This window comes from Emydura macquarii, unplaced genomic scaffold (assembly GCF_026122565.2).
Source record: "Emydura macquarii macquarii isolate MOO-44397 ecotype Brisbane River unplaced genomic scaffold, CSIRO-AGI_Emac_v2 contig_1348, whole genome shotgun sequence".
NCBI classification, from domain to species: domain Eukaryota; kingdom Metazoa; phylum Chordata; order Testudines; family Chelidae; genus Emydura; species Emydura macquarii.
The window spans coordinates 5,046,505-5,074,082 of NW_027131485.1; the positions used below are offsets into that span (position 1 = coordinate 5,046,505).

At 40.5% G+C, this 27,578-nt stretch overlaps 1 protein-coding gene across 1 annotated transcript; it reads left to right on the top strand.

Annotated features, from left to right (window-relative positions):
• Nucleotides 1-18,065: 18,065 nt before the first annotated feature.
• LOC137155285 (parvalbumin, thymic CPV3) lies at nt 18,066-21,493 on the top strand. The gene is made up of 4 exons (XM_067551485.1): nt 18,066-18,126; nt 18,443-18,575; nt 19,028-19,137; nt 21,468-21,493. The coding sequence occupies exons 1-4, from the start codon at nt 18,066-18,068 to the stop codon at nt 21,491-21,493; spliced, it is 330 nt and encodes a 109-aa protein (XP_067407586.1).
• Nucleotides 21,494-27,578: the final 6,085 nt, after the last annotated feature.

Consider the following 27,578-nt stretch of genomic DNA (forward strand, 5'->3'; position numbering starts at 1 on the left):
ATGAATAAAAGATAAAGTAAAATATTGTTGAATAGCCCCTTTCAGTGAGTTTCAGTTCAGCCTGTGACAGACTCTAAATTCCTTAAAGGGAGCAGGAGGCTGTGTGCTCCAAATTGTGATATCCCAAGATCTCTGGGGAAATCACATGGATGGCAGGGCATCCAGTCAGCAGATCTCCCTTATAAAACAGAATCATAGATTCTGGACTGGAAGGGACCTCAAGAGGTCATCTAGTCTAGTCCCCTGCACTTGTGGCAAGACTAAATATTATCTAGACATATTCCTACTGTAGTATAAAACAGTACTCCAGTCCTGCAAGCCTTCCTGAGTCAGGGCTCATTGGACTGCAAACTGCTACTGGAAGGATAATTAGGGAGAAAGGAAAAAGGACCTGGTGTCTCCAACTCAATAGAAATTTTATGTGAGTAAGAATTGCAGGTTCAGGTCCTATGTTTATTCATTTGAGAGGAACACAGAAATGAACATTACTGAAAAGAGTATACACAAAGTATATAGCACCATCCTGTACTTAGATACATTTTTAGCAGTGCCTTTTCTTAGTATATTTTAAATTGTTTATCTGTCACCAAACGAGAAAGGACCAGTCCACATTTTGCCTAGCACACTGGTAGCCTGTTCTCAGCCTTTGAAATAAAGCCATGCCACTCACTAAAACACCTCTCTGTGAGCCTCAGGAAAAAGGAAATAAAGCCATGATCTTTATCTTTTACCAAATAAAAAGCAAAAGAGGGGCCCAGGATACAGATGGCGGATCTGGATTTCACACATCTCAAAGTACAGGAGTGCTCAGATCAAGCTGTATTAGGACACTTCTATACTTCTGTCTGGAGGTGTGAATTCCAGTTTGAGGAGACATACTGACACTAGCTCTGATTGAGCTAGCGTGCTAAAAATGAAGTGTAGCTGCAGCCGTGAGAGCAGCAGAAAGGGCTCAGGGCAACTAGCCCCTCCCATTGCTCATGTTGCCACAGCCACACTCTATTTTTAGTGTACTGGCTCAATCAGAGCTATCAGGGGTATGTGTCCTCAAGATAGAAATTACACCTCCAGCTTCAGTATAGACATATCCTTAGGTACTTATATGGCCTCTGTTATGATACTATCTGAGCACCTTAATCTGTAACCCCTCACAAAACCTCGGGGAAGTAGAGACGCACTATTATCCCTACTTTACAGATGGGGAACTGAAGCGCAGAGAGACTAAACAACTTGCCCAAGGTCACACAGGACGTCTGTGGTGGAGAAGGGATTTGAATGTAAGTCTCTGGCAAAGACCCACTCAACCTTCCTTCCTCTCAACCCACAGTTTGGAGGCCAGGATTTTCAAAGGAGTGTAAGGGAGTTAGGTGTCCAAGGCCCCTTGAAATTCAGTGGGAGTTGGATGTCTATCTCCCTCAGGTTCCTCTGAAAATCCCAGCCAGGGGCTATTTGAAAAAGGCAGATCCAGGTTTGGATCTCCAATACCCATACAATTTGGTGGCATTTTGCATGGGGCTCATCTCTTATAAGAAGAGAGGGAAAATAATGCTGAAGTGTTGAGCCGAGGAGAAGAAGAGCAGAGAAATGGAAAGAGGATCTGAGAACATTCATTCCACACTCACACCCTGACTGGTAAAGTTTCTTCTTTGCATCAGCAACATGCCCATGTGAAAAAACTTTGATGTAGCAGCACCACAGAGGCCTAGAGCTCTTCATACAAGAAGGGATCAGAGGGTTGGATTCATTTCCTGGAATGAGCTACTGAAATAGATACATTTTGTTTGAATATTAATTCTCTGAACAGAGATAAACCTTGCAGAACTGTTTTCATGCACGTTTACAAATGTTCAACATTTTCATTAGTTCCAGAACCTGTGGGATTGGGACTAATTTAATGTTTCAAATTTTATAAAGCCCTGTGTATTTCTAATTCCCAACTATTTTATTTGCAAACACACAGAGGTTACATAACAACAATTCAGGGTTATTGATAGTCTATTTGTACAGCATTTCCATTGAGCTAGTCATCTACCCAATGGGAAATGGCTACTCCACAGATCAGGAGCTCCCTGTTACCACACCCTGGGTAGCAGGAAAAGGAGGAACTACTGTAGGTACAGAGGGAGACTGTATCAAGGCCCACTGGAGATAATCCACATACCATGGCAGTTACATTACCCCTTGGGAGCCCAATAGCTGACAGTTACTCCTTTTAAGGATCTGAAGTTATTGCTGCTCCCATAGCTCTTCAGGCTGGTTATGACAGCCCAGATGGCATTCATGGGGGAACCCAGGTTAGATTCAGGGGGCAGGAAGGCATGCCTTCCAAAGGAAGAACACTGTTTAATCAGATATAGGGGGTGTGACAGAGTCCCAAAGGAACCATGCTCTGGAACCACTCAGGATGCAGCCGGTCAGGACTCTAGTGCTTTGGAGTCTGACATCTTGGGTCTCCACACACCAGTGCAGCCACCTCCTGACTCTGGCCTCAGAGGGTCTAGCACACCTGCTCTGCCAGAACTCCCCCTGTGGGGCCCCCTAGATGGGACCCTGGGGAGTTCTTCCATGCCCCCAAAGGGCCATGCACCCCGCCTTGCAGTCAGAAGCAAGTCACAGCCAGCATGGACATCAGAAGGGTTTATTAGGTTTCAGGATCACAGCGTAGAAAGACTTTGCTAGCTGCTTAATTGGGAGTTACAGCAGCGACCACCCGAGGAGTCCCAGAGCCCCCATCCTTGGGCTCTGGATTTTCCTTCCAGGCAGCCTGTCACCCCCCAGAGACGTCTCCTTGCTCCTTCCCAGTCCTTTGTCTCTTTCCCAGTCAAGGTGACCACTCCTCTTGGACTCCATCTGCCAAAACCTGTCGCAACTAGTTGGGCCAGGGGAGGGAGTCCTGGCTAGGTCTGCGTACGTGTGGCTGGGGAAGCCCATCCGTCCTCTAGTGGTCTCTGCAATGATCACACACCTGGGTCCCATTGCCAAAATATGAGTAACATAGGGGGAAACTGAGGTGCACAAACAGCACTCAGAGAAAACCCCCAAAATACCTCCACTTCTTCACAGGTGATTATCAATCTGATGCTCTCCCAGAAGGCACTATAACTGCTGGTACTAATTAATAGGCTTCAAAAACAAATCAACCTCCTGCTTGCAGGGGTCTCCTTTGGACTCACCTGTACACCTCCTACAGCATTTTCTATATTATGAAGAAAGGAGACTAGCTGATCATTTTGTAAACTTAGGGGGACTTTTTTCTTTTCAGTCTAAATCCTCTAGTAAAGTCTACTCTGTATTCTCGATGCTGAATTATGACAATTTTAAAATTGTGCATCTCCTGTGTACTGCCCAAATCATACACAACAATTTTATTTCATTTACTCTCAGCTTATTTGTTGTAGACACGTTTAGCGTATTTTAGAAATGTAGTTCTTCTGCTCTCCTTTAGGCCAAATATTCTCCAGCAAGTTTGTATTACAGTTAAACTTGATTGCCTCTGGTGCCATCTACAGGCAAGCTGGACTTAGTCTCCCACCTTCTCTCATAAATACAGGACATTAGAAGTGTTATTGGTAAATACTTCTTTTTTAAAAAACAAAAAGCCAAAAGGAATTAGACCCACTGGGAATCAACAAAACTTTGCATATTTACATCACATTTGGCTGTTGTTGACAATCCCTAAATAACAAGAATCTAGTCTTGCCCTGGTGAGGTTTTGTGGCCTTCAATGTGCAAGAGGTCAAACTAAATGATCATGACGGTCCCTTCTGACCTTAAAGTCTATGAGAACTTAACTGTCAAATCCAGGGGTACTCACAGTTCCTGTGTAGTTTAAATTCCAGACAGGAGTTCTTTCTTGAATGATAACTAGCTCCTGGCATGACCCTAGCTCTCCCCTGAATACATGTATAATTCCCAGTACTGTTAACAGGAGCTGCAAATAGACAAGACCAGGATTATGGAAGTTAGAGACACGGAAGATTGATTAGTTCATCAAATTCATCCCTCCTGCCAGTTCAAGACTACATGCCTGAGAAAGGACATATTCAGTATTCAACTGATACTACAGAGCCCCCAAATCTCCGTTTCCAAGATGATTAATTTGCCACATAACATGGTTTTAGAAATATACAATTAGCTCCTTTTTAAAATTTAAACAATGCTGCAGAGGTAACTAACAAAAACTGATAAATGTAAGGTGAAGTTTCTATCTCTATCTTTGACTCATGCTGTTTTAGGAAGAAGGTGAGAGGGCAACTTCATGGGATAACAGACAAGTGTCAGTCTTTATTTTACTGGCTCCCCAAACATCAGACATGTTTTTATTTTCATTCCCTTTCTTAAACTGTTGTGTAGTTCTGTGTGCCATTAAACAACTGACACACTTCACCTCTGAAGTTCACCTCTGTTATTATTATTATTTAGAGTGTATATGATGCAATGCGTTTGCACTGAGCTTTACAGAAATGAAAAGGCAAAGTCTCTTCCCCTGATGAATTACAATCAAAATTACATGTTTCAGTAACAGATTAATTGAACTCTGTATCTAGCTTGTTAAAAGGCACTTTGGGATCCTTTAGAAGGAAAGGTGCTATCTACATTTTAGACATAAACTTTACTCCCATGAGCATTCTCAGTTAAGTCAATGGGACTACTAACAGGAATAGCATGACATACATAAATGTTAGCAGGATCAGGCCCTAAGGTGTCAAAGTCTAGCAGTTCAGACATATGTATCAGTAACTGTAGCATAACTGATATCAAGTTGTTAAAACCTTTTTTACCCATAGTTCAAAAAATCACTTACTTCACTAAAACTAGGTACAAGTGACTTGAGGGGGTTTACTTTGTATGGCTTTAAACCTTATTATATCATCTAAAGCACCATGTACAATCCTCTGGGATAGAAATATCAATCTGATTAGCTAGCATCTACAGTATCTCATCCCCTGGGACATGTGAGCCATAACATGGTTCTATAACTTCTGTGAAAGGTCTGACGGGTCTAAACTAAAGCCTATATATCAAGGTCTCTGCCAAGCAAAAAATCAAGCCAAGAGCACACTCTGTAGATCTTTTATTTGTTCTGCTTCCTTCTTCTCTCAGCTTGTGAAAAATCCATCAGCGAGGTGACTTGAGCCTTTTGCCTGTTGTTGTAGGGGTTTTTCTGTGGGGGGGGGGGGGCAGCGGGTTGCAGACATCATATCGACGCACTCGAAAAAAACTTACTTGGAAATAACTGAGTATCTCAAACCGAACCTCAAAAACTCTAGTTTTTACAGGGTGTTTTGTGATGACATCATCAACCTGAAGGATCAAGTGGAGAGAATCCACTACGACCTATGATGCAAAACATGTGGCTGAACGAAAGGACTTGCTAAAGGAAAGAACTGTGTTCAGTGCTTCAGAGGAGCACCTCCCTTGGGCAGGACTGTGACCTGTGTTGCTGCTGCCTCCTGCAGATCTAACATGTCCCCCTCTGGCAGTGGCAGAGACCAATACGCCAAGATCAACATGCGATAGCTCTGTTAGCCATTGTTGTAGCTGCTGACCTCTATCTCACACTAAGTTCTCCACCAGCCTGTGACTGAAAGTAGTACTTGCTCATCATCACTTGTTTGTATTAGCCCCAGCTTATTTTGTTTTCCTCCTCCTTGGAGCTTTGACATGGCTCTCACTGGTATCCTGAATGATGCTGAAATCACTGCTGGCCTACAAAGCTGCCACAGTAATGCCTTTTAAAAGCCTCCTGACTTTTCTCTTTGCCTTTCAAATTCCCTTCCCAACTCCTGCTATCCCAATCATGCAGTTCCAGTGGAAACAGAAAAGACCACTGGGATGGCCTGAAATAACCTAACATGCACTTCCATCTCTAGTGTCCATGACAAGATAATCTCTGCACGTTCATTTTACAAACTACATTTCTATTTGTATTTTCCCCCAAGAAGGCAGGTAGAATACATGTGAGTTTTAACCTGTAATCAGCCTACGGCCTAATCATCCCAACATTTATGCATGTGAGTCACTTTAATCACAAAAATAGTCACATGGGATGAAATCCTGGCCTCAGTGAAGTCAGTGATAAAATTCCCATTGACTTCAATTGGGTCAGGATTTCACCCACTGAGGCTACGTTTACACTGACGGTGGCAAAATCGCCGCCGCCAGATCGATCTTTCAGGATCAATTGAGCGGTCAGTGAGACCTGCTCAATTGATCAGGAAGTCGACTGAGTAAGTCCACCCCCTCAAGTGGCGTAGTGTTGCGTCAACGGGAACAACACACAGTGAGAACAGCACACAGAAGGGAAGCTGAGCAGTCGATGTCAGTTACACAAACTACTCTGTGTAGTTTGCGTAACTCCCGTCGACTGCTGTCGAATCACACGGTCAGTGTGAACCAGCCCTGAGTTCAGAGAAACTACTTATGTGAGTGGCTTAACTACTGGCACACATAAATCTCTATAGGAATGAGCCCATAGTCATTAGCTTTTCTCTCTAGTTTCTGAGAAATCAGTGATTGAAATGTTCAGCTCGTCTGAAATAGACTAAGAAAATCAAAGAGCTATTGAGAGGTGCTTCATTGTGCCGAGGAGCAAAACTGCCTCTTTGTGGGTTGGTGAATTTAACAAATGGAACAATTGAGGCCTCTTTTCAGGTTCCTAATCTCTTACCTCTCTGCTCCATCCCCTCTCACTGTCCTCCCTCAGCTGCAGATTCCTACAAATACAAAATATTTGTCATCAAAGGGGGTGTTATGTTGAATCCCTTTTAATTGCTTGTATTCAGAGAGAGATGCAACACAGGAAGCATCTTTATTGAATCAACACTAAAACCAGCCAGGACCGGCTGAGCTATCCCTAATAGCCTAACTCTATTGCTATGGCAACAAGCTAAGCTCTGTTGCTATGGCAACTTAGGCAATTAGGTAAAACACAAAATACACAACAGGAGGTCTGAACTCCAAGTCCAAGAACTGCTTTGGGACCCTTGACCCTAATAGGAATGGCTTCATTGAGGAAGATGAGCTGAAGTAAGTGGAACAAAACACTACAAACAAGTTTGGACTTCACAATCACAAAACGCACTGCAGCATGGGATTAGAAATATACTTACCCTGATCTGTATTTTTGGATACTAGGCTGTAGTTAGTGACTTTTTTCCATTTGTGCTTGTGCTGAAAACCACCAGAAAAATATTTAAGAAAAAACACCTGTGTTCCTGGCTTATTTTATTGCCTAGTGTCCACTGCAAGAATGATTTGATTGGAAAACACATTTAGCAGAGAACAGGAAGTTCAAAAAGGCTGGAGCACAAGGAGAAGTCAGTTACAGAACTCTGAAAATATTTATTACATATGAGGATAACTAACAGGTTTTTAAAAGATAAAAACAGCAGTTCTGCTGGAGTTTGCTTATTGAGCTCTAAATTCCAATGGCTATTGACTTGTTACATCCCTAATCTTAAAGAAGCTAATCATATTAATCTCATTGTGAAATAAAAAGTTAGGATGGCTAAATGGTTACTGGTCAGATTATCAGTCAAAATTTCCTGGGATGATATCCTGGTCCCCTGAAAGTCAATGGGAATTTTGCCACTGAATTCAATGGAGTCAGGATTTCAGCTGAGAACTGCATGCTTTGATGCAAATAGCCTCTTCCTCCCCTAAAACACGTAAATAATTAAGTCTCACTCCTTTTCTTTTCTCAGGCAGACATGTAAAATCCTGTCCCAACTGAAGTTGATGGGAGTTTTGCTATTGACTTCAAGAGGGCCAGGGTTTCACGCATGGTGTTTTCTGCTATGTTTTATACAATACTGAGCTCAACAAACAGTAACAGTAAAACATAGTAATCCGTTCTGCTCTGGGCATATCTCACTGATTTTTCCTCTCATCTTTTTCAGGCTCTTCCTGCAGAATTTCTCCACACGTACCTGAACTTTGACTGATGCCAAGACCAAGGCTTCCTTGGCAGCAGTGGACAATGACGGAAATGATAAAATTGGAGTGGATGGTAAGGATCCCTTTACAAAAGAGTCCTCCTGGATTACATACTGTGAGGGTTAAATGTTCACACTTGTTACTTCATTATCATTACAGGGGTCAAAACTTATTAACCACCATCCTCTTCCTCATATTAAACCTCTAAAAAAAAACACTAGGAAAAAAGTTCTTAAGACTGTTTCTCAGTTATTATCTGGTTTTAATTATGAGAAAATAATCTCCTTTGAATAGTGCTACATATTGAAAATAATCTATATATAGAGGATGGGGGAAACCCCATTCCTTAATCTCAATTTGTCGAGATGTAACAGTTTCCTCAAAGATACAATGGTCTCCTTTATCAGTTAAGGCACTGGCTTAATCCTAAATGCTGTAGAAAAGAAATGTTTTCCTACAGGTGAATTTTTTCTGCATGTAATTATTAATCATGGTTGGAGATGGCAGCTTGAAAGAATTTCTTTACGTAATAAAAAATTTAGAGGTATTTTATAACAACAACATACACCAAGTATCATACGTGACGTAAGAGGTAGAGTGATTGAAGTAGCCCAGGATGCCTCACAGTGTGTCACAGAGCAATTCAAAGGCTTCGCTGAGTGGCATGGCTGAGGGTGGATCTTTGCACACATATGCAGAGCCCCACTAACTTCAATGTGGCTTCATGCAATTGCTGGAGCTGGACAGGGGCTCTATAATGCAAACAACTAAGATTATTAATGTACATTTTTGGATCCTGAAGACAATTTTGTATGAAAGAAACTTTATGTCCATGAGAAGTCCAATTCAACTCAGGACGACTACGTATGTGCATAAAGTTACTCATATGCGTAAATTTTTTTCCAGGATCAGAAAAGCAGCAAAAACAACTGCACTATTTTGTCACTGTGATTTTGGCTTCCAAGTTGTAGAAACATGGATGAAAATGGGGGACCTGGTTGGGGCTTGTAAATAACATGACAGGCAGAAGCCTGCTGGAACAAAACAATAAAACATGGTGGTGGTGAAGGAGACCTGAAGTGGTATGGACCAGGATTAAGGCCTGAAAGGACTCCCGGCAGACTGCCTTGTGACCCCTTAACAAGCATTCAAGATGAAGACCAAGCTAATTGTACTATAAACAATCTTTCTTATTACGAGTCTACTATTGATTTATACATTTTTATCCCACGAAATGGCATTAACAGTTGCCAATATATTGTTTCTCATTGCTGGAAAATGTGTAACCTACAATGCACTACTTGAACTTTAGTGTCTCATGCCATCATTGGGAGACTAAGCTGGAACCCATTATACTAATCAAAGTAATTTTGAACTTTGTGTTTTGTTTTCAGCAGGTGCCAGTAAAAATATTAAACAAATGTGAAATATTAAATGTCTCTGTGGGCAGTTTATCTACAATATTCACAAATGCCAATTTAATTTTTAATGAACGTCCATGAAGCCAAAAGGGCAAGTTGCACTTGTACACCCAACTAGTATTTGCCTTAAGTGGTTTAATAAAAATCCCTGACCAAACAATCTAGATAATATAAGTGGCAGTGGTAGAATGTATACATACATAAATAAAAGGTGGATTAATGATCAGTAAGTTTAGAGGTCCTTCTTCACTCATGTGATTATATTTCACACACTGAATAAGACTACTAGCAAACAATGCTTAATTCTGCCAGGCCTCTACATCTTATATAGAGGTGCATGAGTCTGCATCAATGGTAGGATCTGGCCCTAAACAAGTTATTTATTTCTTTTAACATAAGATAAACTGAATCTGGTCTGAATTACCCTTTTTATAGCAATAAAATCACAACACAAGGGATTGTTGGTTCTCTGAGAATAACCCACCTTCATGCCCACCTGATGGCACTCTTGTTTCACTTAACAGAAGTTAGAACATTTTTTTGCCTGTTTGAAGCACTCTGAATAAGAATCACATTAGTATCCTACACGTCCATCTCTGCTTATTAATTGCTTTTTCTGGGTGAAATTCAATCTTCTAGAGACAGACAGCACAAGGCCTATGTACCATTTAAGCCACACAGACTCCCTGTTGGCATTATCTATGAGTCTATCTACTTTAATACAAAATCTTCCAGGATGAGTGTTGTAGAACATCCATTGTTGCTTTGATCATAGATGAGATGTCATATACTAATGACTACTATATATTGACACCTTCAAGTAACACACCACCCTCCCAGGTATGTTAAGGGAATTGTCTTCAGAACTGCTTACTTTGGTTAATAAAAATGCTATGTACATCTTCTAGCATAAGAAATATGAAAACTCTCTGAGCCGTATTATTTATCACAGGAAATGAAAGGGGGGAATAATGTCTTCACTTTCACACTCTCTCTCTTTCTCTCTCCAGCTGGGGCTGGTAGCACCACCTATTTTAAGGTTGTCTGACACTTTCCATCATAAGACCCTGTTTTCAGTTGCTTTTAGCTTATTGTTTGGACTGAAATTTTCTGTGCCATGTGTCTGCTTCAGGCTGAATTTTTCTGAAAAATTTCAGCCAAAACAAGAATGAGGGTAGGAAAAATATGTTGTTTTGTCCCTATTAAAAATTCTGGGGACCTTTGAGAAGCCCTAGCACCCCTGTGCATTTGAGCAGGGACTTCAAATTTCAAAGGAGGTGGCCCTCGAGTCAAGTATGTGCCTTTTGCCATTCCTATGAAAATCTACTCACATTTGGCCAAATTATAAGCCTTTGTCTCTTTCACCAACAGAAGTTGGTCCAATAAAATATATTACCTCACCCACCGTGTCTCGGTAACAAACTTAGACATGTGTGTAAGTGTTTGCAGAATCAGAGCCTTAGTATCAAAAATATGTAGCTGCTAAAGAGGGCATGGGAGCATGACAACAGCTTATCATCATATATTCTGGAGAAAGAGGAAAATTATTAGAAATAATAGAATGTTGGGATATCATCATCATTAATTAACCAAGTAATCTGATTGGCTAATGTATAAGGCATTAAATGGGTGATCCAATGCCTATAAAAATCACTGGAAGTCCTTCAGTGGACACTGGATCAGGCCCTAATATTTTAGAATTTTCCTGTACATTGAAATGGCATCTTCTGTCACACAAATTTATATGCATTATTCCATGTTTACCTCAGGAGAGTAATAACAACTGAAGTGTTGATATCTCCTAGGAATCAAAGGCTACAGGTAAATCACAAGGCCAACAGCTCTTTCCATGCTATCATTAATCTCCAGGAAATGCCCTATATCTCAGTCGTTATCATAACTGATGCTTCCAATACACAGCAGTTATCCTCTGAAGATCTCATAATGCTACCAACATTCAGACACGTCACAATGCTCCTGTATTATCATCCCATCCCCCCTATGAAAAATGTATGACAACAGTTCTGATATCAGCTTTAGTGACTATTCCAGAAATTTTAGAAGAGTTATAGTGCTGTTTTCAGGTGTTTCCTGATTTTAACCATGTTGCTAGGCAGTTAGTGGAGAAAACGTTTGATTTGTTTTTACAAAGATGAACCTGCTGTCTCTTTGTTCTGAAAGCTGCCAATTGCTGCCATAACAGTGCACTCCAAATTATCCCCAGCGGCCCCACATCTGCAAGGAACGCTGCATGAGCAGGCTCCTACATATGCAAGGAGCCCCATTAAAATTAAAGGAATCTGCATAAGTGCAGGGATCCATATGCCGGGCAGAACAACTTTCAGTATTGGGGCCATAGACCCTGATTCAGCAAAGTACTTAAAACATGTGTAAATGCAGCCCTATTCAGCAAAGTACTTAAGCATGTGCTTAACTTTACAAACACCTACAGGATTGCCATAAAACATTCTTTAATTTCACGGTCACTTTAGCACATGCTTAAAGTTAAGGACGTGCTTAAGTAGTTTGCTGAACTGAAGCCATAACTGAGCAATATTCTGCTCCACCTTTATTAGGAGACCACATCTTTTAGCCAAGTGATTTTTGTCAGCTCCCTGCATGATTATTTATGACAAGGGTCACTATATAAATACAAGGTAGTTTTTTTACATTATACATCATTTAGGGTCTCAGCCTGGTCTCACTGAAAACAACAGGATTTTTACCACTTATTTCACTGAGAGTTTAACTGGTAAGTTAATTAGGAAATAGCTGGAACTACTGCAGTGGCATTTGTTTTATTTATTACTGCTCTTTATATTGTTGGTCATTGTGAGATGGAACTATTTGGTGAAGAGTGCTGGATCCCCTGCAAAAGCAACTAGTAACAATATACTACAGCAATTGCCATATCTATTACATATACTAAAAAGCAGCATCCAGGCTCTTAAACATCATCTAACCATTAGGGCAAAGTTATTGTTAAAATACAGAGAAAACTTAAATAATGCAGGAATGCAAAGATCACACTACCTGATTGTGCTGCTGACAGCAACCAGAAACATCTTAAACCACCATGCGTAGTGTCAGGGTCATAAGATAGTGTTACTGGGTCATGGTGACACTAGACAATTTGTTTAATGATAATCATAGAGCATATCAAATGTTAGCAAAGACACCAAGATGGCATCTTATATTGCTTCAGCTTTTTAACTGAAGATGCACTTTGGACTAAAATATTTGGGAAATAATTCTGCTGAAGTTCACTACAGTATTTATTCTACTATTACAGTGGTTCCCAACCTTTTTTCATTTGCGGACCCCTAAAAAATTTCAAATGGAGATGTGGATCCCTTTAAAAATCTATTGTCTGTATATATAGTTAAATTCTGTTCAGTCAGTTTTCAGTCTAAGTCTTTTGCGGCTCACTTAGCAGACCACAAGTTGAGAACCCCTGTGCTATTATTTTCAATACAAGAAATGACTTACTTACTAGGAATGGGAAAGTACATAACCCAATTTCTTACCGCAGAATAGTAGGGAAGAAATAAATTTTATTCTTTAGTGCCAGACATTTCAACTCTTCAGGGGATATCCTACATTTGTTACACACCCTAAACTCCCACTCAAAACTTTGGTTGATATCCTCACCACATTGTAGTCAATGGAAGTTTTGAAATCCCACCTGATGTAAAAGCGTTTGGATGCTACCTGAAAGGGATTGAGTATTTCCTTATAATGGAAGTGGATGATCTGGCAGAGCACTAAAAGTGATATATCATGACTCAGTTCATTATGGGGCATGATTCTCATTTACATTGTGAACCCTTTGCACCATAAGTTACAGTTACATCCTCTATTAGTTACACTGCCAGAGTTGTGTAAAAGGTTTTAGTGTAAATGAGGACCAGGCCCTATGGAATGTTAAGCTTCTACTTCAGTCTTCTCCAAACTGGTGACAAATGGGAGAGCCTCTTACTGAGGATGGATGATGATATAACAGCACCAGTTCTGACATAAGTGCAGTTGGAAGATGGAGTTGTATGGTTTTAGAACGGCTGTTAGAGCATCCCTTCACACTATTGTAGTCAATCTTAGATAACACTTTTCTAGTCTCACCTGAGACTGTTGTTGAAGCTTCTCTTACATCTGCTGATGTTAATGTCCTAGTTGGCTGTCACTTGCTAGTTAATTCTATGTATCTTATAACAAACGGAAGACAGCGTACAGGAACAGCCTGAAGAGTGTCAGTGGTTTAGTGTAATGCAAGTTCCCCTATGCTTATGGAATAAATTAGTGGAATTAGATTAGGAAATAGCTCTGTAAATATTTCAACTGGATATGCTTTCATGCTTTCATTTAGACTATACTGTAAGCAGATAAATTTCATAATAAGAATTTCTCCATATTTGTCTGAACTGCACTTTTTACTTTCATTCTGAAAGTTCGAAGCCAAAAACTCAGTTTCTTCCCAAAATCACTGTGTTTAAATGGGTGCAGATAGTAAAACAAATGTGGAGTTACCAGGTAACTCTCCAGAAAAACAATCAAATGGGGGTTTCAAATATCCCTATTAAGCAAAAAGAAACAACTAACATTTCTTTAACTGTTTTCTGGACTTAATAAGAAAACTGGCCAAGCACTTCTGAAAACAACATAATACTCTGCTTTAGGGCCAGATCCTTAGTGAGTATAAATTGCTGATTGATTGGATATGGCTTCATTATAAAGTGTCATATGTTCACTCTATACTTTTACACTGGATGCACATTATTTTTATAGAATATGTCCTTTTCTCCTTTTGGTTTAGCTCATTTTTTATAAACACCCTATGTTGCTAAAGCAGTTGGGTTAAGAGAGATACCAGATAGTCTGAAAAACAACATATTCGGTCATTGCAGAGTAATTTATTTAACTAAAATATCTCTTTATATGATACACTCCTCCATGATGATTTCTAACTGTAGTGGAGGGAAAGCAGACGAGGAGTATCATTAATAAATAAATAAATACCAGTAACTCTAGATTTTCTCCTGTATCATTATACAGTGACATCAACTTCATTCTGAAATTCAGCTCTTTTAGGCTTTTGTAACCCATCTTTCAGCCAGGATTAGCATCACATTTGGTCTCAGTGTTGAATTTCAAACATTACAGAAACCCATCTTTAACTGTTGCAGTCACTCTGTGGTAGTCATTGCTCTACTTTTATATCTTTTACTGTACTGAACAACTCATTTCAATTATTTTACTGCTTATGAATATTTTGCTTGGGGTGACTCATTTAAAATGTTGTGTTCTCTAAGTGGCAGAGCTTATGTCAGGCACAGTCCTTTGAGCTTTTGATCCTTAGATTTAGCGTTGAACATGGATGTTGTGCAAGCAAATGTCTATGTGGTGGCCTCCCTAAGGTATTTAATCCTTCAGTGTAGAGTTTTGCTAACTGGAAACATTAAAATAGATTTGGTTGATTTTTTACACTAGCTACATGATATAATTCAGTGTAAAGGTGGGGAGGGGAAAATGTTTGATTTGATAGCAGGCAGAACACCAGAAGTCTTCCAGGTCTTGTCATATCTTCCATAATAGCCTTGGTCTTGGTGTCTTCAATATAATTTATATTTCCTTTTCCTTATTACCTTTGGCAAGTTAGTGTCAGCTGGCAAAACAGATGCTTGAGAATAAAAGAATCCAGCAAACAGCATATAAAGAATCCAAACAGAAACAAAGGAAGCCCACAATAAAGTCCAGTGGTCAAATCCTGGCCCCGCTGAAGTCAATGGCAACGCTCCACAAGATTGAAAAAATACAGTGTAAATTCTAGCAAGAAAATGCTTGGGTGCTGAAACAGACCCAAACAAGAATTCAGAAGCAATAATACACCTATGAAGGCAAGCTAAAGATGGGGGATTAGCTATCCCCAGGGTCCTGGCCCTGTAGGCAGGGCAGGGCAATAAGCAGATAAAGGGACTCTGGCCCTCAGGCAGAGCAGAGCTGTAAAGAGTCTACAGGCTTAGGCCCTCAGGCAGGGTGAAGCACCAAACAGTCTAGGGACTTTGGCTCTCAGGGGTGGCACAGCACCAAATGGTCTATATGCTCCAATCCTCAGGTATTGCAGAGCACCAAACAGACTAGTGTCCTAGCTCTGGCAGACAATAGAACAATGCAGGCCTCTTGGCCTAGTGTGGGGAGGCTATCACAGCAGGGGTGGGGGTTGACAGCACAGGGGGTAGGAGAATCTGGGCCCACTCTACTCTACCAGGTCCCAGCCCCGAGCCCTAACAGTGGTGGATGGTTCCACCACTGGTTCAGCGGGGATCCAGCTGCAACACCCTGACCTGCATTCAGGTAGCAATGCAACTGAACTATAGTCAGCTGTCTTTGGGCCACTTCCTACCTTCCCTTTAGGATGTACCTGGGTTCAAGGGTACACTGCCAGTGGTAGTTCCAGTGGCTTCTCAGTGTCAGGGTTGTCTGGCAGCTGTGACAGGTCGGATGAGTCATCGGCACAGCAGAGGTCCTCTTTGGGCTTGATTCCCAGCAACGGGCAAGAAACATCCTTCTTCTCTGGCAGCTCTCTCCCAATTGAGCTAGATGGCCCACCTTTTATACTTCCGGTTCCTGTCTTCCTGGCTTTGCCCACCAGGGGCGGATGGCCGTCCCTCCTCATCAGTCTCTGAGGGAAGCCATGTCCCCTCACTACAGTAACGTTTTGTATTTCTTGATTCCAAATTCAGGTACACAAAAGTTATGGCACAATTATTCTGGCCTGATACTCGTTTCACTTATACTGTGTAGATTAGGAGTAAATCCACTGACATCCATGAAGTTACACCAGTATGAGATGAGAATTAAGCCTAGACTTATTATATGTCACCTCCAGTATATAATGTGTGACTTTTGTCTCTTGTGAGATATATTCTCTGCTCAGCATTTTATGCGATTTCCACCAACACTAATGACAGCAATGCATGCACTCCAGAAGATAATACTGTACATGCATATATTAATTATTATGCTAAAACCAGACAAATCTGTAACTACAAACTAACAATTTCAAGTGATTTTATTATGGTCTTCATCCTGCAATCCATGTTCACATGAATAATCCTTACTCACTTGAGCAGAACCTGCTTGAGAAGGGCAACCTGAACCCTACAGTTCCAGGTTTTCTAACATTTGAGAGATTTCTTTTCAATTTTAATGTTCTTGAAAGTTAATATGCACTCAAACCACCAATATGTGCCTGCAATTTTAATTTCACTTTAAGGAAGTTCCTTGTGTTGTTTTTTGTATAGGTCTAACCAAGATCCAATCTGTCATTTGTAAAATACATCTGTTATCTATTCCATGTATTTAAGATGACTAAAATATGGATTATTTAGACAGGCCATCTGAAGACGGCCTATCTTGCAAGTAAGACACAGATATCAAAACTAACCAGTTTACATTTCCCCTAGTTGTTGGCTTTTTCTGTTAGTGATGGTTTTGCTCTCCCCTCTGTCCCCTTTCAGGTATAGCACTGTAATTTAGGAAATGGCTTGGACATGTGAAAATCAAGCTTGCTGTAGAAAGATCATCCCAAACGACTCTTGCTTTCCCCTATCCTCGTGATAAATTCCCATTGTAAGACTGACATATCATTTCAGATCTTTCATCTCTCACTTCCTCTGAGCCCTCCCCCACAGTGTCAACAGACTTAGGAAAACCAAACTGGCTTTTCTTTTCTAAGGATCTGACTGTCAGAGTCACTTTCCACTGGGTGACTTTAAAATCTGGATACTACTTGGAAACCCAAAATCCTTGGAGTTTATAGGACAATAGGTCTTGATAGCAGAATTGAAAATTTAATTAAGCACATATGTGGAATTATTAAAAATTTGCTGCTCTTGTTTGTATTCTCTTGGGATAAAAATAGAAAAAGGTTATTTAGTTAGGCAGGAAATTTGAGCTCAGTCTCAAATCGAGCATTTGATCCAATGAAAGGTAACCTAAGTAGTGGTTATTATCACCTTTTGAATCCTATATAAGCCAGGCTGGCAAGCCAGCCAACACTATTGTTTTGTCTCATATTGCCTCCGCTATTTTTTCTTCACCTACTTAGGAAAATAAAAAGGTGAGCAGCCAGCTAGAAATGAAAGTGCAGACCTGTACAAGGGTGAGACAGTAGCAAATACAGTAGCTGATGGTGTAAGATGTTCAGTTTTATCTCTGGAGGTCATACACAGATGGAGCTTATGTAGATAAGTACCGGATTTTGTTTTCTTTTTCAGGCTTGTTGATGGAGGAAAAAAACTTCTTTCCTTTCCTTTTTCTTCTGCGTACCCCCTTATTGTGCATTTCTAAATGCCAAACGTTCCAACAGACAAAGTAGTTAGGTTACTTTAACTGTCACATGGAGAGTCTAAAATCTGTCTGACCTGCTTAAATATTGAGTAGGTAACAGATAAAAATCAGTCACCAGCTTAAAATGATGTTTTAGCAAGCAAATTGATTAAAATAGGGATATAAAGAATTTTAAGTAGCAGTTTCAATGTTTACTAATTAGCTTCTCTTCCATGAAAAATACTCGTTACAATATTTAATTTTAAAATCGTCTATTATAAAACTCTAAACAAACAAGCTTACTGGGTGGACTTATTTGCTTGTATGTGTTTGCAATTCACTTGTACCTGTCTGAAATACTTTTTTTTGACCAGGTTTAAAATGAGCATCACTGACATCCTCAGCCCTTCTGATATTGCTGCTGCCTTAAGGGACTGCCAAGGTAAGACAATCTATAGGTAAACATAGATCTGTTATTCAGTAAAATACACAGCAAATTTAATTCAGTCTTCAAGAAATATTAAAGGTATGTTCCCAGAGAGTCCACCACGGAAAAGAGATTTTTTTGTTGTCTGACTTAGTGGCTGGCTGAGTTAATTTGTTACATCTAAAACAATAAGTAATAAAATTGCAATAACAAGCAACATGATAATAATAATAATAAGCAACATGATCAGACTGTTCAGAATTTGAAGCTAAGACAAGGAGTGTTAACTGAAGTGACCTGGGTCATTCTGGCTTTTATTGTTTATCTCCAGCCCCAGATTCCTTCAGCCACAAAAAATTCTTTCAGATCAGCGGCATGTCCAAAAAGAGCAGCAGCCAGATCAAGGATATCTTCCGACTCTTAGACAATGATCAAAGCGGTTTTATTGAGGAAGATGAACTCAAGTAAGAGTTTTCTTTGTCTCCTTGTTTCTTTGATTAGTAAGAGATTTTCACAGAGGTCAGCATTTCTTTGTCTCCTAAACCATCCTCTGCTGAAGCTGAGGGCGGGTAATGCTGAGTATATGTATGGTAAATCCTTGTACTGATTTTGAATGTCCTAGGGGAATCTTTAGAGAGAAAAGTGTAAGGTCTAAAAATTAGCAATAAAGAGATAGTAGGTACAGAAAAATGTCAGTCCCCAGGGCAGTGCACAATTAAACATGCCAGGACTGCACTTAGCAAGCAGGAATGCATAAAATGAAGCTTTAACTTCCAAAATAATGCAGCCTCTGTTTGGGGGACTTGGCAACAAGGTGTAGACAATCTGTTTATAGGAACGGATCGACTTGACAATCCACCTGGCATAAAAAGAATTGTCTTCCATAAAAATCACACCCAAAGAATCTTTTCTCTAGGTATTTCCTCCAGCGGTTTGAATGTGGAGCCAGAGTGTTAACTACTTCAGAAGCCAAGACATTTTTGGCAGCTGCAGATCATGATGGGGATGGCAAAATTGGGGCTGAAGGTATGAAGTTATTTATATATTGAATAGTGTGCAAAAGAGTGTGTGGTTATGGGACCTCATTCTTCTCTCATTTACACTGGTTTCACACCAGTGTCACTCCACTGACTTTTGTGGAATCACCCTTGATTTACAACCTGTGTGAGGAGATAGTCAGCCTACAATGTTGGAAACTCATCTCTGCAATCCCTTGTGCAAGAGCAGGCTGAAAAGAACATACCAGACATCCTATGGAACCTAATTGTTACTGCTCACTCAAAACTCCAGACTCCTGTTTACTTCAATGGAAATTCTATGTTCAGAACAGTGGGCTGATTCTCTTCCCACTTAAACTGGTATGAATCAGGAGTGACAGCATTAGTGGAGTTACACTAATGTAAAACTTATGAGAGGAGAATCAGCTAATGCATGATCATCTCAGTATCACATACCAGTGAATTCGTTTACACTAGCATTCACCTTCAATAACTCCATTAATGTTAGTGAAATTACTCCAGATTTGCACCAGCTAACTGAGAGCAGCAGTGGGACCACTGTCTGTTTTGCACAGAAGCGATGTGTGGCAGGTGTAACAGGAAGGGAAAGATGATGATCAAGTGACATCACCTCCTTTCCCCAGATCCCACAAAAGATCCTCTATGTGTGGGGTTTGGATACTGTGGATTTCAGATGGAGTGTCTGGGTGAGGATGGGGTCAGATTTGGGGGAATGATCACTCTAGGGAGTAGTATCTTGTCCCCACCCATGGAGATTCCAGTGTGATTTAATGGCTACTCGATGCAGCAGTAACATCCACACATCCTGGTCCTGTGCCTTCTATTCCCCTTTTGGGGCAGGTAGTGTGCAAACATGGACAGGCAGCCAATGGCAGCTTGGCTCAAGAAGAGGACAGGCTGCCATGGAGAAGGGACCCTAGGGAGCAATATGAAAGGAATATCTGTGTGTGCAGATTCCCCAGCCGCTGCGTGATGGGAGGGCAACAATTCTCCTCTTCCTTCCCCGAGGGAATGAAAGCTAGTTCCACAGCAAATGTGCTGGGTAAACTCATGGGATTTCATGAATTTATCTACACCCCTGGGGATGGGATTCAGGGAATATTCTGGCCCACAGAATCTAAATGGCCTGCCAGGCTCTAAAAGCTATCATGTTTCTATGTAGACCTAATACTGTATATCATGTCCAAGCAAAACTCTTTTGCCCCAGGACTGCAATATCATGCTCTAAATGAACTAAAAAAAATCAATTAAAAAATAGGGGATGATTGAACATATTTTGCTTCATTTAAAACCCACTCAAGCATCATGGCTTCAGATGTTAACTCAAACTCACATATTTGTGGATTCCAACTTAATTTAGAACTGATTAAGAAAAAGAGGGACAGAGGGAATTGAGAGGATCAAAAAACAATATTAATACAGTATAAATACCACAAAGAGGACACTCAGTTGTGCCAGTCTAGCCATTGGTAGTTCTCCTACATAACACAGATTTTCCTGGAGCTAGGAAAACGTGTGTTGCTTTGAAAAATGGAATCAACCTTGGGAAAAAAAGGTGTGGGTTTAAATTACAGGAAAATGGCATTGTGCAATTAGTCTGTTGAACCCCCAAAATAGTCCAAAAGGTCCATAAAATGGTGAACCTCAGGAGGTTCTATAACAGGGGTTCTCAAACTGGGGGCCAGGACCCCTCAGGGGGTCGTGAGGTTCTTATGGGGATGAGGGGTCGCAAGCTGTCAGCCCCCATGCATGCTGGGGCTCCAGCTATCAGCCTGAGCCCTTCTGAGTTGGGTGGCTGGAGAGTAGTGGTTGCCGGCTGGGTGCCCAGGTCTGAAGGCAGCAGTGCTGCCAGCAGCAGCACAGAAGTAAGGGTGGCATTACATGGGGGAGGTTTTCACTTTTTGGGGGGGGAGGGAGCTGTCATAGCTTGAAATATTTTTAAAGGGGGTCCCAGCAAAACAAAGATTGAGAACTCTTGTTCTATAATAAGGAGCAAATAATAGAGGGAAATGTTTTGTGACTGTTTTCTAGGATTCATTGATCTGATAGAAACAATTTAAATAACAAACCTCAGTATTGGTGAGAATGGTCCTAAAATTATGTGACTCATGATGATGCTTGTCAGTTAGCCTGAGATGAAGGAGAAATCTACTTTATAATAATCAGGAAGCTTGTGCAAAAACTTATTTATTTCTTCTATTTTTTTCTTCCCTTCTTTCACTTGATTATTTTATGCTCTTTTCAGTTGCAAAGCTCTTGATAAGGCTGTTGTGTTCGGTTTTTTCATTATATTGTTTTTATTAATGCTGCCATTAAATCTCCATTATTCTTTGGTAGAATTTCAGGAAATGGTGCATTCCTGAAGGACTGAAGGCAACAGAGAAAGAAAGAGAGAGAGGCAGGGGGGATGAATCCGCAGGAGATGATATTCTAAAACAGTGGCTCTCAACCTTTCCAAACTACTGTACCCCTTCCAGGAGGTCTGATTTGTTTTGCGTACCCCCAAGTTTCACCTCACTTAAAAACTTGCTTACAAAATCAGACATAAAAGCACAAAAGTGTCACAGCTCACTATTACTGAAAAATTGCTTACTTTCTCATTTTACCATATAATTATAAAATAAATCAATTGGAATATAAATATTATACTTACATTTCAGTGTATAATATATAGAGCAATATAACCAAGTCACTGTCTATCAAATTTTAGTTTGTACTGATTTTGCTAATGCTTTTTAAGTAGCCTGTTGTAAAACTAGGCAAATATCTAGATGAGTTGATGTACCCCGTAGAAGACCTCTGTGTACTCCCAGGGGTACATATATTCCTGTTTGAGAACCACTGCTCTAAAACTCTGTAAATCAGGGAGTCCCTTTGTTTATTTATTCATTTTCTTCGTGTCTGTTATTTGTTTGCTGCTCTAGTGAGTTATCAAAGCACCAGTTAATGATGATTTTTGATCATGGACCATCTTACCATGCTCTAGGAACATGTCAGCAGACACTGCACTTAAAATAATCCAATAAAAATAAGTTTCTCATCACATGCTACTGCCTGTGTCTGATCTTTTTGACCACCATGCTGGAACATGTGTGAATTCTTAAACTAAAAGTGTTAATCTCTGAAAGATGCTGATTCCCACTTCCCCCCCAGCCCTCCATGGGCAGCCCTTCTGTTGAAATCAAAGGGAGTTTTCTGGTTGGGTCAAGCCCAAACTTCACAACCAAACTGTTGACCTGTCAAAGACAAAGCATTTAGTCCTGCAGCTTTTATTCAGGAGGGGATGTGAGGGAAGAAATCTCTCACTGACTTCCAATTGATAAACATTAATGGACTTTAGCCTAAGAAAGAGCTTCAGGATGGGGCTGTCACAATACCACACAGACCCTTGATAAGGACAATGAACTATCCAAATCGGAGATGAAAACAGTTTTCTACTTGATTTTGTCTTGATAATTCAGGCTCAGGACCACGCTCTCCTGAGGAAGGGACAAAGTTAGAAGAAAACCTACACAGACTTGAGACTGCAGAGAAGCTGTCATATCATGAGCTCTTGAAAATCACAGAGAAAGCAGAGGACCTTCATAACCCTGGATTTGTGAGAAAATCCCTCAGATATAAAAGCCCTGATCAACACTACAAACCTATGTCGGTATAACTACATTGCACTGGGGTGTGAGTGACGCAGTTATACCGACTGAACTCCCATTGTAGACAGCACTATGTCAATGGAAGAGCTGTTCCCGTCAAAATAGGTACCACCTCTTGGGGAGGTGGAGTACCTACGCCAACAGCAGAAGCTCTCTTGTCAGTGCAGGTAGCATCTTCACTAAGCTGTAGAGCTGTAAATGTAGATAAGCCCATAAAAGCCCAAATTATATCCCCTGGGTCCTTCTATCCCCATCCTGTAGTGCTACAATGCCTCCCCACTGGTGGCTGGCCTTTAGCTTTCTCAGGGGATAGCTAAATGTGTGGAGGAGGAATTTCTGGAGAATTACTGCTGACAGAACTCAGGGCTCCTGCAAACCAATCACAAGAGACTTCCACTCTGTGCCTACAGAGTTAGAAAAATGCCCTTCCCCAAAGCTGTTATTTTATGCACTTCTGGAGAAATACTTTTGTGAACAAATAAGCATCCGTTCATTAGGAAAATGGATGGAGTATATCTGATGGACTCATTGACTTTCACAACTCATCCAGAGGGCTGTGGCACCTTTTCCTTCAAACTTGAACTGTGAAGCCTTGTCTTGCCTACTCAAAATGCTTAACATTCAAAATTAGTAATAGACTAGGAGCCAAATCCAACTTCAATCATATCCTGGAAGCTTCACTGGAGGTTGAACTCAGCAACTTCAATGGGGATGCACGAGTGGAGCTGACAAAAGAATTTGGCTTAAAAGTACATATTCATTTATATTTTAGAACCAAATACTGTATTTCCAAATCTATTTCCTCCTTTACTGCAAAGATCTGAGTTCAGGATTCCATGATTTTTCCCCACAATGTCTGCAATAGTTGGTGACATTACAAATATCAAATACAGTGCTGGAAAATACTCACTGGAGTGTTTGTGGAGGTGATCAGTTGTTGCAAAGGAAAGAAATACAGAATCTTTGAAAGCACCTAGGAGAGGGAGCTATGTACATCTCACAGTAGCAAAGTCACAAAAACTGTATTCAGTTGGATTGTGTGAATCCAATTTTTAAGCACTTCTACTTGCTATTATTGGGATGTTGTGTTGGGCCACACACATATTATCTTGCCTCCAAGAAGTATGTTGCCAATCTAAATAACACGCTAGAAAAAATCCCAATGGATTCAAATGCTTTTCACACTAGAAAAACAAACTTTTACACAAATTAAGTTTTTCCTTGTACTGCATGAAAGTTTTTTTTCTGCAGTCATATCATTCACAATGTCCTAAACCAGCAGTACTAATACAAATTAAAATGTAATGCATTTTTCCAGTGTCCCTCTTTCTCATACCTCTCTAATCTCTTCTTTCTTTGGGAACCCAGTATCATACAACTAAAGTAATCTTATCCTTTCTAAATAGATACACAAATTCTCAGGTAGTACCCATCTGGTTGGTTGAACATCAGAATTATTATCCCATGTTTGAATGTTTGTACAACTTCATTTAACTGTTTGAGCACCTGGACACTGGGTATACATGTGGAAGGAGGAAAGGTTTTCCCCTTTATTGTTAATAAACTGTACTCCCACATTCAATAAGAAATGGACATTTATTTAACTGAAGCACTAGCACAACAATGTTAAGACATATGGGACCAGATCCTTACCTGGCCACTATAGCTTCATTGGCTTCAACTGAGCTACTCCTATTTACACCAGCTAAGGATCTGGTCCCTGAAGTTTTTAATATCATATGATGAATGTCACATGACCAACACAAGAAAAGGAAGTGTACTTGGCAGGGGAATCAATCTGTTGACAGAAGTACCCTGCACTAGTTCACATGTAAGTAACAAAAACAAACCCATTCTCCATTTCACTGGCAATAAAGTAAAGTGCCCTGATGTTGGCTAATCATATTACTCTAGGCAAGGAAATAGATGTAAGAAAAAGAACATATCTGCCTGCCATTGCAGGCCCAGCTCTGGTTCATCTTAACCTGTAGGTCAGGCATTACAGACCCAGACCAGAAGAATCTGAGGGCACAGTAGCAAATCTGTTATTCCCCTCCAAACTCAAATGCAAGACTAAGTATTCTGAGTGTGTCCACATAATATATGAGTCCAGAGACAAGACCAACTTAGTCAATTTACAGTCATTCAGACACCAAAGGCTTCCCAGAAGAGCTGATCAAGACAGCGTGTGAACGTTTACAAGGCTCGTGGTCTTTGGAGACTTCAGCATCAACGCAGGCAGTATCTTTAACTTGGTGGCACAAAATCTCCTATATGAGCTCCCCAATTTAGGTTTCTCACAGGCAATTTCCAGATCCTCACATATAACTGACCATACTCTAGACCAGCTGTTTCCAAACTTTTATTGACTCGCATCACTTCCTTTAAAAAAAACTGATGTTTGAAGTACAACATGAAAATTTCTCCTTTTTGTGCACATTTATTTAGGGCTTCATAGGCTTAACTTAAGTATTTCCAGACTTTACTGCAAAATAAATGCCTAAGGAAGCCTAAAATAATATGTTCAATTATAACATCCTTTTTAAACATCTCAGGTTTTTAGACAATGCATCAAAAAGAAACACAATGAATTACTCACTATTATTTATCTCTTGGATATTACTCAGATCACAAGACGCAATTATAAATGACATCTTATTATATTTTGACATGTCATCAAACTACAGTCAGTGGCTTGACTCTTTAAAATTGTCTAATTTAACTTTAAAGTTTCTGCTAATTCATTCTCTGGATGATTGCTGCACATGAGTGAAAGTGCCCTTTGCATTCATTTGTACAAAATTGAAATCAAGAAAAATACAAAACATTTTGAGTAGTTTTTGGAGAAAATTAAAAAAAAGTGCCCTTAATGAGAAGTGGGGTGTGTGTATCAACGGGCAGGCGTCTGGTGTGAGTGAAGGAGCAAGGGCAGGGGCGCCATTTCAGATTGGGGGGAGCAACTTTAACCATGATTCCAGAGGTTACTTAGGCACCTCAAAATTCTAGTTTTTTGCAGATATAACTTAGAAATTAACTGACAGGAGCACTGTATCTAATTCCTATATAAAGAAAATAATTAAATAAATATTAGACCCTCTCACCTCTAATACTAACATGTTCTGACATCTTGCGTCAAGTCACTAAAGGCAGTGTTTCTCAACCTTTTTGATACCAGGGACTGGCTCCCTATACTGTGTCAGGGAGATCTCAGGGTATGTACACACTGAGGGTGGCGAATTTGTCGCTGTCCGATCGATTTATCGACTTAAGGGAGACTGGTTAGGTTTAAAATTTTAATGTATATTCTTACTTTGTAACAAACTCTTGAATACAACAATTGAAACAATGGTAGAAAAATTTAGATTACTTTTTATCATTTAGGCTACTTACTTTTTGCAGTTCACCAAGCTTGGAACAGATCACTTAATTTTTGGAAGCATCCTGCTAGGGCAAGGCCCTGGAGTTCATACTGCACCTGCCTGGAGTTATAGGGGGTGTTACCATAAAACAATAATAGACTAGACTTTAAACAGGAATTAAACTGACACTTTCAAGTCACTTTCAGAGTATTGCTAACCCCAAATAATCAAAAATTATGAGTCAGGCTCACCAAAAATCATAGATTAGCTTAAAAATAATGAGATAATGTAAAAATAATAGATTTGGTGTTCTTTTTATTTGCCTTCTGCTTTTTGAGCCTTTAAGGTGCACGGGGGTCACATTTTGAAACTTTCTCCACAGCCACGAGGGCTAGAAACTTTTTATTTAAAACCAAACACCAAAAAAATTCCACATTTTAAAGTTGAGAAAAAAATGGAGTCTTCTGAGGTATATCAGGCCCACTACAGGCAGGAAAGGAAAATAAACAGGCACAGGAGCTCTAGGCAGCTCTACCTTCTGAAAAAAAAGTTGGTGGGTCAAATCTTCCAGTCCTTAATTAGGTAAATCTTCTATTGCCATCAGCACTTAGATATCTCACATCTCCCTCTTTTTTGAATGTAACCTTGGCTCAGTGGGCTTGGCTGTATTTCTTCTGAGTCCCCTAGGTTCTCTCTTCAACACCTCCCACCACCCCATCTAAAGACTCATCTAACAACTTCCAACTCCTTAATTTAATCACCAGCCATTTTTTATTTTAATCACCCTGCCTCTGTTTGTAAACAAAATACTGACTCCCTGTCCCAGGGGCACAAGCTGGGAGCAGTGCCTCTCCTCTGCGTGTGGGGAAGCCTTAGCTGAAAGTGAGGCTTTACCTGGGCATTGGGCAGCTTCACAGCTCCAGGAGGCCTCTATCTCCTCACAGCTCCAGTCCAGCCTCCTCCCAAGCTTGGACCCTGGATGCCTGCACTGCAGGGCAAGCTGAACACGGGCTCCCCCCATGAGGAGGCGGCTCAAATCATATCCCGCCAGCTACTCTGCTGCAAAGGCTGCCAGTCAATGCTGCCAACTCGTGTGTTGTTTTTTGCATGTGACAGGATTTGAGGATGCTGGCGCCCCTCTGGCGATGACACGAGAGGCACCAGCCCCCTGGTGAAATTCAGCCCTGGTAGTAGCTGGCGGAATCTCTCCCTTCCACTTGCCTTTCCCACAGGAGGGAGCAAAGAGCCCAGCTCAGCGCAGCTCTGCTCTCGCCACTGAGAAACATGGACAGGACAGTTCCAGAGGGGTAGCTGTGTTAGTCTGTATACAGCAAAAACAACGAGCGTCCTGTAGCACTTTAAAGATTAACACATTTAATTTCAGCAGGACAGGACAGCGACTCCTCCTCCTCACTACAGCACCTCACCTGGGAAGAGGC